The following is a 12,569-nucleotide window of genomic DNA, read 5'->3' as shown; positions in this document are numbered from 1 at the left end:
TATGCTTATAGTGATTCCCAGATCACAGAATGTAAAGTACTTGTTTTCTAATTTTATTAAAAGGCTTCCAAACCCAAGATTTTTCCAATACACCCAAAATGTTGATCAAGGAGATCACCTGAAATATCTCAAAATCCCAATTCAAATATTGTACTGCCATTCTTTATCCAAAAAAATCCTCTTACTGAGCTAGAAGCTTTTGTACCAAGATTTTACACCAAGGACAATGAGAGTGTACTCCCCCAGCCTGCACCTCGAGAGACCCACAAAGGCTTTTTAAAAAAAAAAAGTCATTACAACTTTTAACCACCAGGACCATGTCTCAACAAACCTATCCTTTGTGCATTTCCTAGCTCCGTAACTTCTCATCCGAATAAATCCACACCTGCGCTTCTAACTTAAAATGTCTTAAACTTCCCACATACAGGACAACACTATGAAGGGTTAAAAAAACTTCACTTTGTTTGAAAAAGTGGGTGGAGCTAAAACAAACAGGCAGCTCCACAACCTTTCCAAACAGGTTTCCAGACACAAGGAAAAAAGACAGAAGCACTCTCATTCAAAGACAAGACATTCAAGCACTCTCATTCAAAGACAAGACATTCACAAGTCTCTCTCCATTCAATAAAGCTTTTTCTTTTGCTAGCTTCATTTTTTTTTTGAATCCATAAGTCACTATCAGGTTCTCTTTTTTTTTTAATTTACTTCCTCTGTTAATTTTACATGGGCTTGAAGAATCGGAACCCAGGCCTTTTCTATTACTTTCCTTTTTTTTTCCTACCTGGATCTCTGTTTATAAGACACTCCTCTAGACATGTTGTTCTCTCTAAATTAAATGAACCATCGGGTGGAAATGGCCTGTTTTCACCCTTAGTCCACTTTACCGGTTTTTGTTTCTTTGGTCAATTGAAGACTGACCACAATTCTGGAGCATGACATAGGCTGGTGTGCCTTTTGGTGGTGGTTTACTTGCTCCAGCCCCCATTCTGGATGATTTAAGATTTTTTTCCACAGTTTCTGATCTCACAATCCTTTCGGCCAACCGAGTTCTCTACGCCCACTTCTCCTGGCCGTTACGTGGCCTGAAAAGGCTCTTAATTCGGGCTCAGTCTGGGTGTGTGAGATATGTTGGCACGAACCAACCGTAGTTGATCAATCAGTTACTGTTTCTTTTCTTAATCAATCCTTGTGTTTTTTTTTCAAATCACAATTTTCCCTAGTGACTCTTCCCGTTTCTCTAATGGCAATGACTCACAAAGGTATTGCACACGACAGTAATACAAGGACAACAAACAATATTCCCGCGAGTACACAAATCATAACCTCTAAACAAATTCTCAGTCTGCGTTGTACGCCACTACAGACCGAGTCCTTAACTTATCCTAATAAAAAACTGATAAAACTTAAGGTTCCGTACCCAAACTCTTTGATCGATTGCGCTTTCTTTTTTTTTATAGTCTTATCACATAAGAACCCCTTCCGAATTAAAAACAATAAAAATCTTATCACATAAGAACCTGGAACCCTCTTCGATCGACTAGCGCTCCCTTACTTACTGAAACCTTCCCCGGGCTGTCTCGAGATTTTTTTTCCAGAACCTGTTCTCTTCTGCTGGCGAGCTGAGAAAGAAATGGTTATAAAAAAAATACCTTTAACTTTTAAATGCCGAGTCTTGTAGATGCAGTACCTCCGCTGTGGACAACAGATTACATCTGCGATTCAACAGTGAAGAAACCTCTTGTGAGCAAAGGCTCACCTTGTTTGGCCACCGAAGCCTTTCACTGGAGAGGCACTATGCCTGTATCCGTTTTACTCACAGGACAGAGAGTATGCATCTCGGTGGAACCTCCAATAACTGTCGAAATCTCGACCTCCGAAAAGAATGATTCCGACACTTACAGCTCCGGTAGAAGTTTCCTTTTTAATTTACTTGCTCGCAAGGGGTAGGTCACACTCAGTCAAGGGCTAAGTGAACACCTCCGAAATGGTTCAGTTTAACAAGATATTTATACAGTAAAACCAAAGTTCTGGCCTCTCCCTGTGTATTGCTCTGTCTCACAGTCAGTGAATACAGATAAAGAGTTAATTACTATATCCTGGTCCTGACATGGTTTACAGATATTTCCTTTTGTCAGGGTAATCAGGAAGCCAAACGGCCATTACTCCATGAGTCATAGGTAATGGGCTATCACCTGTCTTGTATTGTGTCAGGATTGTTCCAATTTCCTGGTCAGTTTATCTGTTTGCATCAAATGGATGAGGTCTCGGAAAGAGATAATGGCTAGAAGATAAGGGTGGGGTGACATGGAACTCCTGTAGTGTAGACAATAGGAGAGCACCATGGGGGGTTACTTGTCTCAGCATGACTTGTCTCCTAGCTGTCTGATGGCCATCAGCCATCTAACAGCAGGTTTAGCTGTTTATGCAAGCTGACTGCTAAAATGCAGAAAGTTCTGGAAGGGCCAGGACTCCATTTTAATCAAAAGGCACACAAATACCGTATGGTATCAGCTTAGATAAAAATACTTTCCACAGACTTCCGGCGCCTAACCTGGTTGATATGCGCTTGCCCGATCGCGACAGGTCTTAGTGGTGTAAAGCAAAAGTTTGGCTGTGGTATCGGGCACTGCAGGTCATTATACTGGTCTGAACGCTCTGTGGTAGAGACGCAGTATCTTCCCTTCCCTCCGTAGCCTGCCCTCGCGAAGTGCATGTGTGCGGGCACTATTTCTAGTACACACCCGTCGGTTCGGTTAAATCCGCACTCGCCTAGCTCCCCTCTGCCCACCGGGTGAGGGCATACTGTGATTTCCCCCTTTTGCTTGCAATCTGCTAGGGAAATCCCTGTAAGTATGTTGTTTCGACGAACGGCAGAGGTGGTGGTCAGGTAGTAGCTTTTGGAGACATTTTCCGTATTACTCCGATATTCTCTAGTTGGTATAGGGGGAACGGCCCTGAGTCCGGCGTGGCTATAGGGATCATCAGGACTATCCCTATCCCGGTAGTCCTACCCATCTGGCAATCTGGAATTGCTGGGTATACTCTGGTCAGTCCCTTCAGAGTACAATTATCCAGTGTCCCCCTCTGGTTAGCCAACTGAGCTAAATGTGAACTGTCTGTCCAATCGGGTACTTCCCCGCGTTGGATCTGGTCGAGATTGTGGCGGATCTGTCCCACCATCCACAGACCATAAGCGTGACAGAGTTGCCCCTGTCTTTGCTTTCCCTGTATCTTCTTTTTCTCTATCAATGAGGTGATTGATGGTTCTGGCGTGAGCTTCCAGGACTGAGATGCCATCCAGCTGGATTTTGGCACCCTCCTTTCCTAGGTTGGCTTGGTCTTCCTGGTTTTGCTCCACCCTCTCCAATAACCCCTTAATCACCCCTCTAAGCTGTTCCACCCTCTCATTTAATCCTTGTATGTCTATCGAGTTCATTACAGAGGTCCCTGTATTGAAAACGGTAGCAACATCATTAACTATTTCCCTCTTCATCCTGGGGGCTAACCCCTGTCCCCGGAACCTACTGGCACCCATTGCATCGGCAGCCTGCTGCATTACAACTTTACTTAATACATTGTACATCTTCCTTGACTGTTCTGTACAGTATTCCGGCATCTGGATGCCTGAAATATTGATCAGAACAGGCACAATTTCATGTTTAACATTATCATACAACAGTTCCCCCTCGTTGTACATTACAATCCCATTCTCTGGTCCCTTCGTAGTTATGAGACAAGGCAGTTCCTCGGGCAATGTAGTGATTCTTATGGGGCGCGGTGTCGGAGGGGGTGAGAAACATACATACAATGATATTGCAGCCGCCCCCGCCTCCTCGTAATACCCACACAGCCCCATTCCCTTCTTGCGGATGACTGATTGATGGGATTGTCCCGGAGGCGCGCAAATTATGCCGAAAGTACATTCATCAGGTCCTTTGTCATCCCTCCGTTTAATGCATCTGCTCCTTATACCCGTGGAGCACTGTACACATACTCTTATTCTTATTAGGATTCTTATTAGGATTCACTTGTAACCATGCATTAAAATAAGTCCTGTCCTTGCTCCAGTCCTTGGCTGCTGGGATGCACATTCCGTCCATTAAATTAAACAAGACTCCATAGTTCATGTAGTTGTTTATTTCCAGCGTGATCTGCTATCCGTCGGTGTTGCCCAGGGTACGTGCATGTCGCAGGGCTATCCATATTACGAGTAGCGCCTTTCGTATTCCCATTCCGGTAAGTATTATCTGTAATTTTAAACAGACGGCCTGGTCGTCACCAGGGGTTAAGTTTTTTGCTCTACGAGTGTCCCTGTCACCCTGCAAAATCAGAAGCACAAGGTTATAATCGAACCATTTCGAGCTGAATCTGTAGGGCGTGCGCCCATGTCTTTACCCACTTAAATATTACCCAAACTCCTATTATGACCAAGGCCAAAGCTATTCCTCCAAACATCGCTGTCTGCTTTACCGTTAGGTTGGGTTTGTGGACTACACCTACCCACCGTGGGGTACATTGGCTCTATTGCCAGAGGTGATGGTGCTATGGCTGCGCACTGCACTAGTCCCGTTATCTCTTCCAGCCTGTTTATCTTAGCTTTTAACTCTTCAATTTGTTTTATTGAGTATCTATTTCTTTATTGTATCAGTCAAGTATTATTACATAAGCTAGTTCGGTTTTTATTTTTGTTTCCTCTGTTAGGTGAGTCTTTTTTTTCCTATTAAGAAATCCAAATTAATAATGTTCAGTATAAAACGGCTGTCAATGGAAAGGGTTAACTCCTTTCCAGGTTTGTAAGAAGACCTGATGTCATTATGTGACTTCACGTAATCATCTGAAAAAAAGTCTTTGTGCCTTCAAAACTGGCTTCGAAATTAGGAATCCGTTAAAAACAGCATAAATCATTAGAGTAAACTCCAATGTTTTCTTAACTTCTAATTCAAGTACTTGCCAAATAATTTTTTTTAAAATTGTTTTAAAACAAGACCACACATACAATAGCAATTTTGTTTATTGAAATTCAATTCTGTTTTTTTTTAAATTTCTCTCTTTCTCCTCGTTATCTTCAAAACCCTCCTGCTTGTTTAGACTGTTCGGGACTTTTTTTTTGATAAACACTGTTCATTTTGGAAATCTTTTCAAACTGCATTGAAACTTTTTCATAATTTAAAATTCAAATCCATGTCGAGTGTTTTTTTACCTATTCCATTTTTTTTTTCTTTCTAATTAAACCAATATCTTTTTCACAGCAAACATCAACTAGTATTTAGTAAGTTAAGTCTTTTTCCATTTAGTCCGTTACATCTTTTTTTTTCTTTCTTCAAATTAGGTTTTGTATTTTACACAGAGGGTTCGTAACTCCATAAAGTTGTTAATTTAAAATCATTTGTTTACTTTCAAAGTGGCGTCTTTATCTTTTTCTTTTTCTCCATAACTGGAATGGAGTCCAGCTTTGAGAGTTTGAGGGCTGCCTTTCATTATCTCAAAATGCTCTAGTTTCAAAGTCGTTACTAAAGCTTGCTGTTTTTAACATTTTCCAAAAGTCCCTTTTACACCTTCGCAGATAGCTCGCCACTCGCCCAGAAGTTTGACCTGATCAGATTTAATTTAATAATTTTTTTTTTTGAATCCACCTCAGTATTTTCTGTGCCTTCTCTGAATATCTCAAAATCCCAATTCAAACTTTGTAATTTCAATCTTTATTTAAAACTTTTTTTTTGCTAGAAGCTCTTTTTTTTTAAAAGCATTCTTTATCTCATTCCGAGACTAAATTTATGTCTTTCAACCCAATCAATCATTGCATGTTTTCTTTCGGCAAGTAAGTGAGCGTGTCAAATAAATCTTTTGCTCAACAAACCTATCCTTTATTTGTTTATTTTCCTAGCTCCGTAACTTATCATCCGAATAAATCCACACCTGCGTTTCTAATTTAAATGTCTTAAAACTTCCCACATGCAGGACAACATTACAAAGGGTTAAAAAAAGACTTTCACTCTGTTTCTAAAATAAACAGACACTTGCATTCCTCTTCCAACCAGGTTTTCGGAACATGAAAACATAAAAAAATTCATTCTGCAGTCAAAAATCACACAGACACTTCTCACTCAACGATCAGACATTTACAACAGTCTCTCTTCTTGTTTTGGCCGGCTCTATTTTTGGATCCATGACCTTTCAGGGAATTCGTAGTTTTATCTAAATAATTCCTCACATAACTAGTTCCTGAGGATTCCACCCTGCTTTAATCATTTTTTCGATTAGCTTCTTTTGTTTTTCTGACAGGTGGCGGGTAAGCGACCCTTCTGGTCCCCACTCGAGTTTATTTGTTTTTATGGCCATTCCTGGGTAGGACTAGTACCGTTAGGAATCTACTCTCAGAGGTCCGCTTTCTTTCTAGCGCAACTTGTAGTAAACTGTCTCTTGGCTACTGTCAGGTCACAAGTTCTGCTGTTACACAGACTTATACAATTCTTAAAACGCGTTTAAGCAATTCCCGCAGTGCTTACGTTAACCTTAATGACTACCTACCACCGCTCGGCCCGTTGGTCCGACCCTGTTCACAGGTTTGGATTCCGTTAGCCGCTGTACACCGCTTGGTTCTACCACGGGGTATTTCAAATTACACTACTGGGTCCGGAAGATGTCTCTCGGTATCACGATCCCACGGTCTAAGTGTGTTCCCTACGCCTACTTGGTTCCTGGCCGTCACGTGGGACAAAAGTCCTCTTAATTCAGGCTCAGGCTAGGCGTTTGAGATATTAGACCGTCTCCTCGTGTCGATCAACCAGCTTCCACCTTCCGCACCCTTTATACTTAAAAATCGTTTTTTTTTATACTCACCCGGGTTTTTCCAAGGGTGTCCAGCGACTACGGGAAATCCCGTCAACTACGCCACTGTTAGCGTTAGTGTTTTCTCAGAAGAATCACTCAACACTCAGTTGGTTCCAATGCTGATGCGGCCTTTATTACGCTTAGCGGGGAGGAAATCACAAGACTGAGTCCAGGCTTCTCTCCACAGAACAAAGGGTTACATTCACTTTTATATGTTTCACAACAGTTACAAACAGTTTACTACAGTTACACAGCCCATCACGGCTGGACACAAGCCAATCACAACGATTATAGATTACATATAGGTTCTTTTAACCCAATAGAATTCCCCTTATGTCTCAGGAACCATGTGTTCGTCTCTTGTCAGCTTGGGCTGATTGATATAGGTTCTCTCACTAGTTCTTTCTTGGTTTATAACCTTGTTTACAGGAGATGGGTTCTCTTATCTCTTTCTTCCTGGGGAATTAATTGGTTTATGGCCTTGAATACGGGAGATGGGTTCTCTCCTCATTATTCTTATCCTGCATCCAAGGCATTCCTATAGTGGGCCTCACAGGGTTATTGCTCGGTCATTGAACATTCAACAGTTCACAGCTTGACTACCTGATTTCCCATCATGCCTGGGCAGCCATTTTATGTGTGGCCACTTTAAACTTATATGCGTTTAGATATATCTAGCAGGTGCCTAATGCCGAGTATTCTGGTATATTCTAAAGGTGCCTACCTCCTACAACAATGGTCCCATCGCAGACGCATTGTTCCTCGAGATGGCGTGAATTGCCGATCCCCTTTCCATTGTCCTTGTTGCGGGCCCATCCTAGAGCCTGTTGCTGCCTGGGCGTTTCGAAATTTCCTTGCCTGCCTGCGGGGTCCCGAGCCGCGTTCACCATGTTAACTCCCTGGTCCATCGCCACGTTTGGACCAGGGCTGCGCGCGTAAATTAGCTTGGTCTCCTCTTCCCCTGTCATAAAGGTCTGAGCTATCAACGCCGCCCCTTCGAAAGTCAAGTCCTGAGTCTTTATGAGCTTCCTGAAAATGCCGCCATGATTAATGCCCTCGATGAAAAAGTCCCTTAACAGCTCCCCCCTGCAGGCATCAGAGAACTTACAGAGACTGGCCAAGCGCCACAATTCTGCCACGAAGCCCGAGACGGTTTGTCCCTCCCGACGCCGGTGAGAGTAGAACCGGTGCCGGGCCATGTGTACGCTACTCGCCGGCTTGAGATGCTCACTGATCAGCTGGCTGAGCTGCTCTTCAAAGGACTTGTCCGCCGGCTTTTGGGGTGCGAGCAGGTCTTTCATCAGCGCATACGTCTGTGGTCCACAGCTGATCAGTAGATACGCCCTCCGCTTGGCAGCCGCTGTCTCTTCTAGCCAGTCCTTTGTGACAAAGCTCTGCTGGAGTCTTTCCACAAAGTTGTCCCAGTCTTTTCCCACACAGTAATGCTCCTCTATGCCACCGGTGGCTATCCTTGTGGTTCGGTGATTCCCGTTTCTCGTCGCCAAATGTAGTGTCCCTGCACCTTACTACAAACTCACTCGAGGCATATATATATCAGACACGATCACTCTGTGACCTTCACCTTTATTCCCAGAACCAAGGAGTGCCGACCCAAGGTGGGACCTCCCCTTTTATACCTGGAAACCCAGGTGAGGAGTGTTTCCCGCAAGTTCACCTCCTGTGGTCAGGGTGTGCATTTCTAGTGTACAGGTACACTGTACATGAGTTACAGTTACATGACTATGTCATTGCAAGATGATTAAATACATGACAGAGGGGATTCCCACCAAAGAGCTGTTCGGGCCATCGATCCCGCCAAGCCAAGCTGGTTGTCGGCTGCCGAGGAAGAATACGGGGCCAGTGAGGCCCTGAGGTCGGCAGGGTTATCGGGCCCAGATTCCGGAACATTTTACGGATTCCGGATGACCCTGCCACTGATCAGTCTGGAGTCCGGATTCTGGAACATTCCAGAATGTATGTAAGCATATAAATTGTTTGTATTTCCATTTAATGGGGTAGAATTTCAACTTGCTGCTTGCGCATAAAATTTATTTCAATCGAAATAAAAATCGAGCTGTTTCTATGATGGGCAGCTGAAACGTTATGCCAGGGCAGCAAGTTAAAAATCTACTCCAATATGTTTTAACAGACTGTTAACCTGATCATGTTTTTTCCATTGGTTTGCAGCAATAAACTGGGTGTATTCCGAGAACTGGATCCAATTGAGCCCGCTAATTGCCATCTGATCAAAGGAATTGGTATGTATTCCATTGTTTACTAGAATTCAGTTGTAAAAAAGGGAGAATGTGAAAATGGAAAGGTAAAATTTCATGCAACAAACATGAATTATACCAATATCATTGGTTTGATTTGCTGGATTTAATATAGATATGCAAATGTAATAGCAGTTGGGAAACCTGATTCGAAAAGACTGCTCCCAAGCAGCATCTGCACAGACACTGGTGCACAGTAGCAAATAAGAGGGGCGAAGAGAACTTATGAGAATAGATTAGCGGTCAACATAAAAGGGAACCCAAAAGTCATTTATAAACGTATATAAAATAGTATAAGGGTAATCACAGGAAGGGTGGGGCTGATTAGGGAGCAAAAAGGAGATCTTGTGGAGGTAGAAGGCATAGCTGAGGTACGAAATGAGTACTTTGCATCTGTCTTCACCCTAGAAGAGAATGCTGCCAATGTCACAGTCAGTGGAGCTAGAGAAATTGGACAGGATAAAATAGATAAAGAGGAAGTACTTAAGTTGACAGCGTTCAAAGTAGAAAAATCATCTGGTCTGGATGGGATGCATGCTAAGCTGCTGAGAAAAGTAATATTGGAGATAGCAGAGGCTCTGGCCACAATCTTCCAATCCGCCTTGGATATGGGAATGATGCCAGAGGACTGAAGGATTGCAAATGTTACAGCCTTGTTCAAAAAAGGGGAGAGGGATAAACCCGCAACTATGGGCCAGTCAATCTAACATCTGTGCTGGTGAAAAGTTTAGAGACAATAATCAGAGACAAAATTGTCACTTGGAAAAATATGGTTAATAAGTGATGGCCAGAACAAATTTGTCAAAGGCAAATCGTGTTTGACTAACTTGATTGTATTCTTTGATGAAGTAAAGGAAGGGATGATAAGAACATAAGATATAAGAAATAGGCGCAGGAGTAGGCCATACGGCCCCTTGAGCCTGCTCTGCCACTTAATACGGTCATGGCTGATCTGATCATGGACTCAGCTCCACTTCCCCGCCTGCTCCCCATAACCCCATATCGGTTAAGAACCTGTCTATCTCGGTCTTAAATTTATTCAATGTCCCAGCTTCCACAGCTCTCTGAGGCAGCGAATTCCACAGATTAACAACCTCTGAGAGAATAAATTTCTCCTCATCTCAGTTTTAAATGGGCGGCCCCTTATTCTAAGATCATGCCCTCTAGTTCTAGTCTCCCTCATCAGTGGAAACATCCTCTCTGCATCCACCTTGTCAAGTCCCCTCATAATCTTATGCATTTCGATAAGATCACCTCTCATTCTTCTGAATTCCAATGAGTTGAGGCCCAACCTACTGAACCTTTCCTCATAAGTCAACCCCTCATCTCCGGAATCAACCTAGTGAACCTTCTCTGAACTGCCTCCAAAGCAAGTATATCCTTTCGTAAATATGGAAACCAAAACTGCACGCAGTATTCCAGATGTGGCCTCACCAACACCTTTTATAGCAAGACTTCCCTGCTTTTATACTCCATCCCCTTTGCAATAAAGGCCAAGATACCATTGGCCTTCCTGATCACTTGCTGTACCTGCATACTATCCTTTTGTGTTTCGTGCACAAGGACCCCCAGGTCCCGCTGTACTGCAGCACTTTGCAATCTTTCTCCATTTAAATAATAACTTGCTCTTTGATTTTTTTCTGCCAAGGTGCATGACCTCACACTTTCCAACATTATACTCCATCTGCCAAATGATGAAGGTAGTGCGATTGATGTGTATATGGACTTTGAAAAGGCATTTGATAAAGTACCACAGATTAACTTTGTTAGAATATTGAAGCCCATGAGATCAAAGGGGAACTGGCAGTGTGCATATGAAATTGGTTAAGAGACAGAAAGAAGAGAGTAGTGGTGAACAGTTGTTTTACAGACTGGAGGGAAGTATACAGTGGTGTCTCCCAGGGGTCGGTATTAGGACCACTACATGACCTGGACTTGGGTATATAGGACATAATTTCAAAGTTATAAGATGACATGAAACTTGGAGGTGTAGTAACCAGTGAGGAGGATAGTGACAGATTTCAAGAGGACATAGATAGACTGGTGGAATGGGCAGACACATGGCAGACGCAGTTTAATGCAGAGAAGTGTGATGTGATACATTTTGGTAGGAAGAATGAGGAGAGACAATGTAAACTAAATGGTAGAATTTTAAAGGGATTGCAGGAACAGAGAGCTGGTTGTGTATGTACACAAATCATTGAAGGTGACAGGACAAGTTGAAAAGGCTGTTAAAAGAGCGATTGGGATCCTCGGCTTTATAAACAGAGCTGGAGTATTGTGTCCAATTCCGGGCACCACACTTTAGGGAGGATGTCAAGGCCTTGGAAAGGGTGCAGATGAAATTTACTAGAATGATACCAGGGATGAGGGACTTTAGTTACGTGTAGAGCCTGGAGAAACTGGGATTGTTTTCCTTACAGCAGAGAAGGCTAAGGAACGAGGAAAGTGTTTCTCCCTACTTCCTTACTTGCTCTATCAAAACCCCTCATAATTTTGAACACCTCTATTTGGTTTCCGCTTAACCTTCTCTACTCTAAGGAAAACAATCCCAGATTCTCCAATCTCTCCAAGTAACTGAACTTCCCTCATCCCTGGTATCATTCTCTACCCTTTCCCATGGCCTTGATATCCTTCCTAAAGTGAGGTGCCCAGAATTGTACAGCATTCTCCAGCTGGGGCCTGTCCAGAGATTTGGAAAGGTTTAGCATGACTTGCTTGTTTTTGTATTCAGTGCCCCTATTTACAATGCGAAGTATCCCATACACTTTCTTTAACCGCCTTATCAACTTCCCCTGCCATCTTCAAGGTTTGTGAATATGCACCCTGGGTCCCTCTGCTCTTCCACCCTCAACAGTAACATTTATACTGCCTCTCCATGTTGTTCCTCCCAAAATGCATCACTTCACATTCCTCTGCATTAAATTGCATCTGCCACGTGTCTGCCCATTTCACAGCGTCTATGTCCTGAAGTCTGCTACTATCCTGCTCAGTGTTTACTACTTTGCAAGTTTTGTATCATTCTGTGATTCAGCACTGGTTCATGCGCACTGTCTGGGAGCAATTCCTCTGCCAGATGTCCGTTTCCTTTTTGCTTCAGTTTGTCTCTCAGCTTGATTCTATGGAAGAGGCCTTTTGATGATTATAGCTGGTAGGCGGCACTTTTTTGAAGTTATGGTTGTGGGACGTGGCTGGGACGACTTCCTGATGGTATTGGTGTGAGGAGTCCAATGAGGATTAGCATAGGCTGGACATATAGTTCCACACCACCTTTATATAGTTTGCCACAAATAACTGACTCACGCATTTGGCCGCTTGGGACTTCCTGCCCAATACAACATAACATAACGCAACTACAACTTGTAGTTATAGTGTCTTTATAGTAAAACCTCCCAAGGTGCTTCACATAAGTATTATAAGACAAAATTTTGACACCGAGCTATGTAAGGAGAAATTAGGGCAGAT

At 43.0% G+C, this 12,569-nt stretch overlaps 1 protein-coding gene across 2 annotated transcripts in view; it reads left to right on the top strand.

Annotated features, from left to right (window-relative positions):
- LOC139264497 (serum paraoxonase/arylesterase 2-like) overlaps window positions 1-12,569 on the top strand; it is a 138,219-nt gene that overhangs the window by 21,699 nt on the left and 103,951 nt on the right. For both annotated transcript variants that reach the window (XM_070881063.1, XM_070881061.1), the window contains exon 2: window positions 9,019-9,089. In XM_070881063.1, the coding sequence (XP_070737164.1) occupies window positions 9,019-9,089 (71 nt within the window). The remainder of the gene's footprint in view (window positions 1-9,018; window positions 9,090-12,569) is intronic.

The sequence above is a fragment of the Pristiophorus japonicus genome, chromosome 5 (genome assembly GCF_044704955.1).
Source record: "Pristiophorus japonicus isolate sPriJap1 chromosome 5, sPriJap1.hap1, whole genome shotgun sequence".
Taxonomy (NCBI): Eukaryota; Metazoa; Chordata; class Chondrichthyes; family Pristiophoridae; genus Pristiophorus; species Pristiophorus japonicus.
The sequence above is the reverse complement of the archived record's forward strand: the minus strand, read 5'-3'. Positions and strand labels throughout refer to the sequence as shown.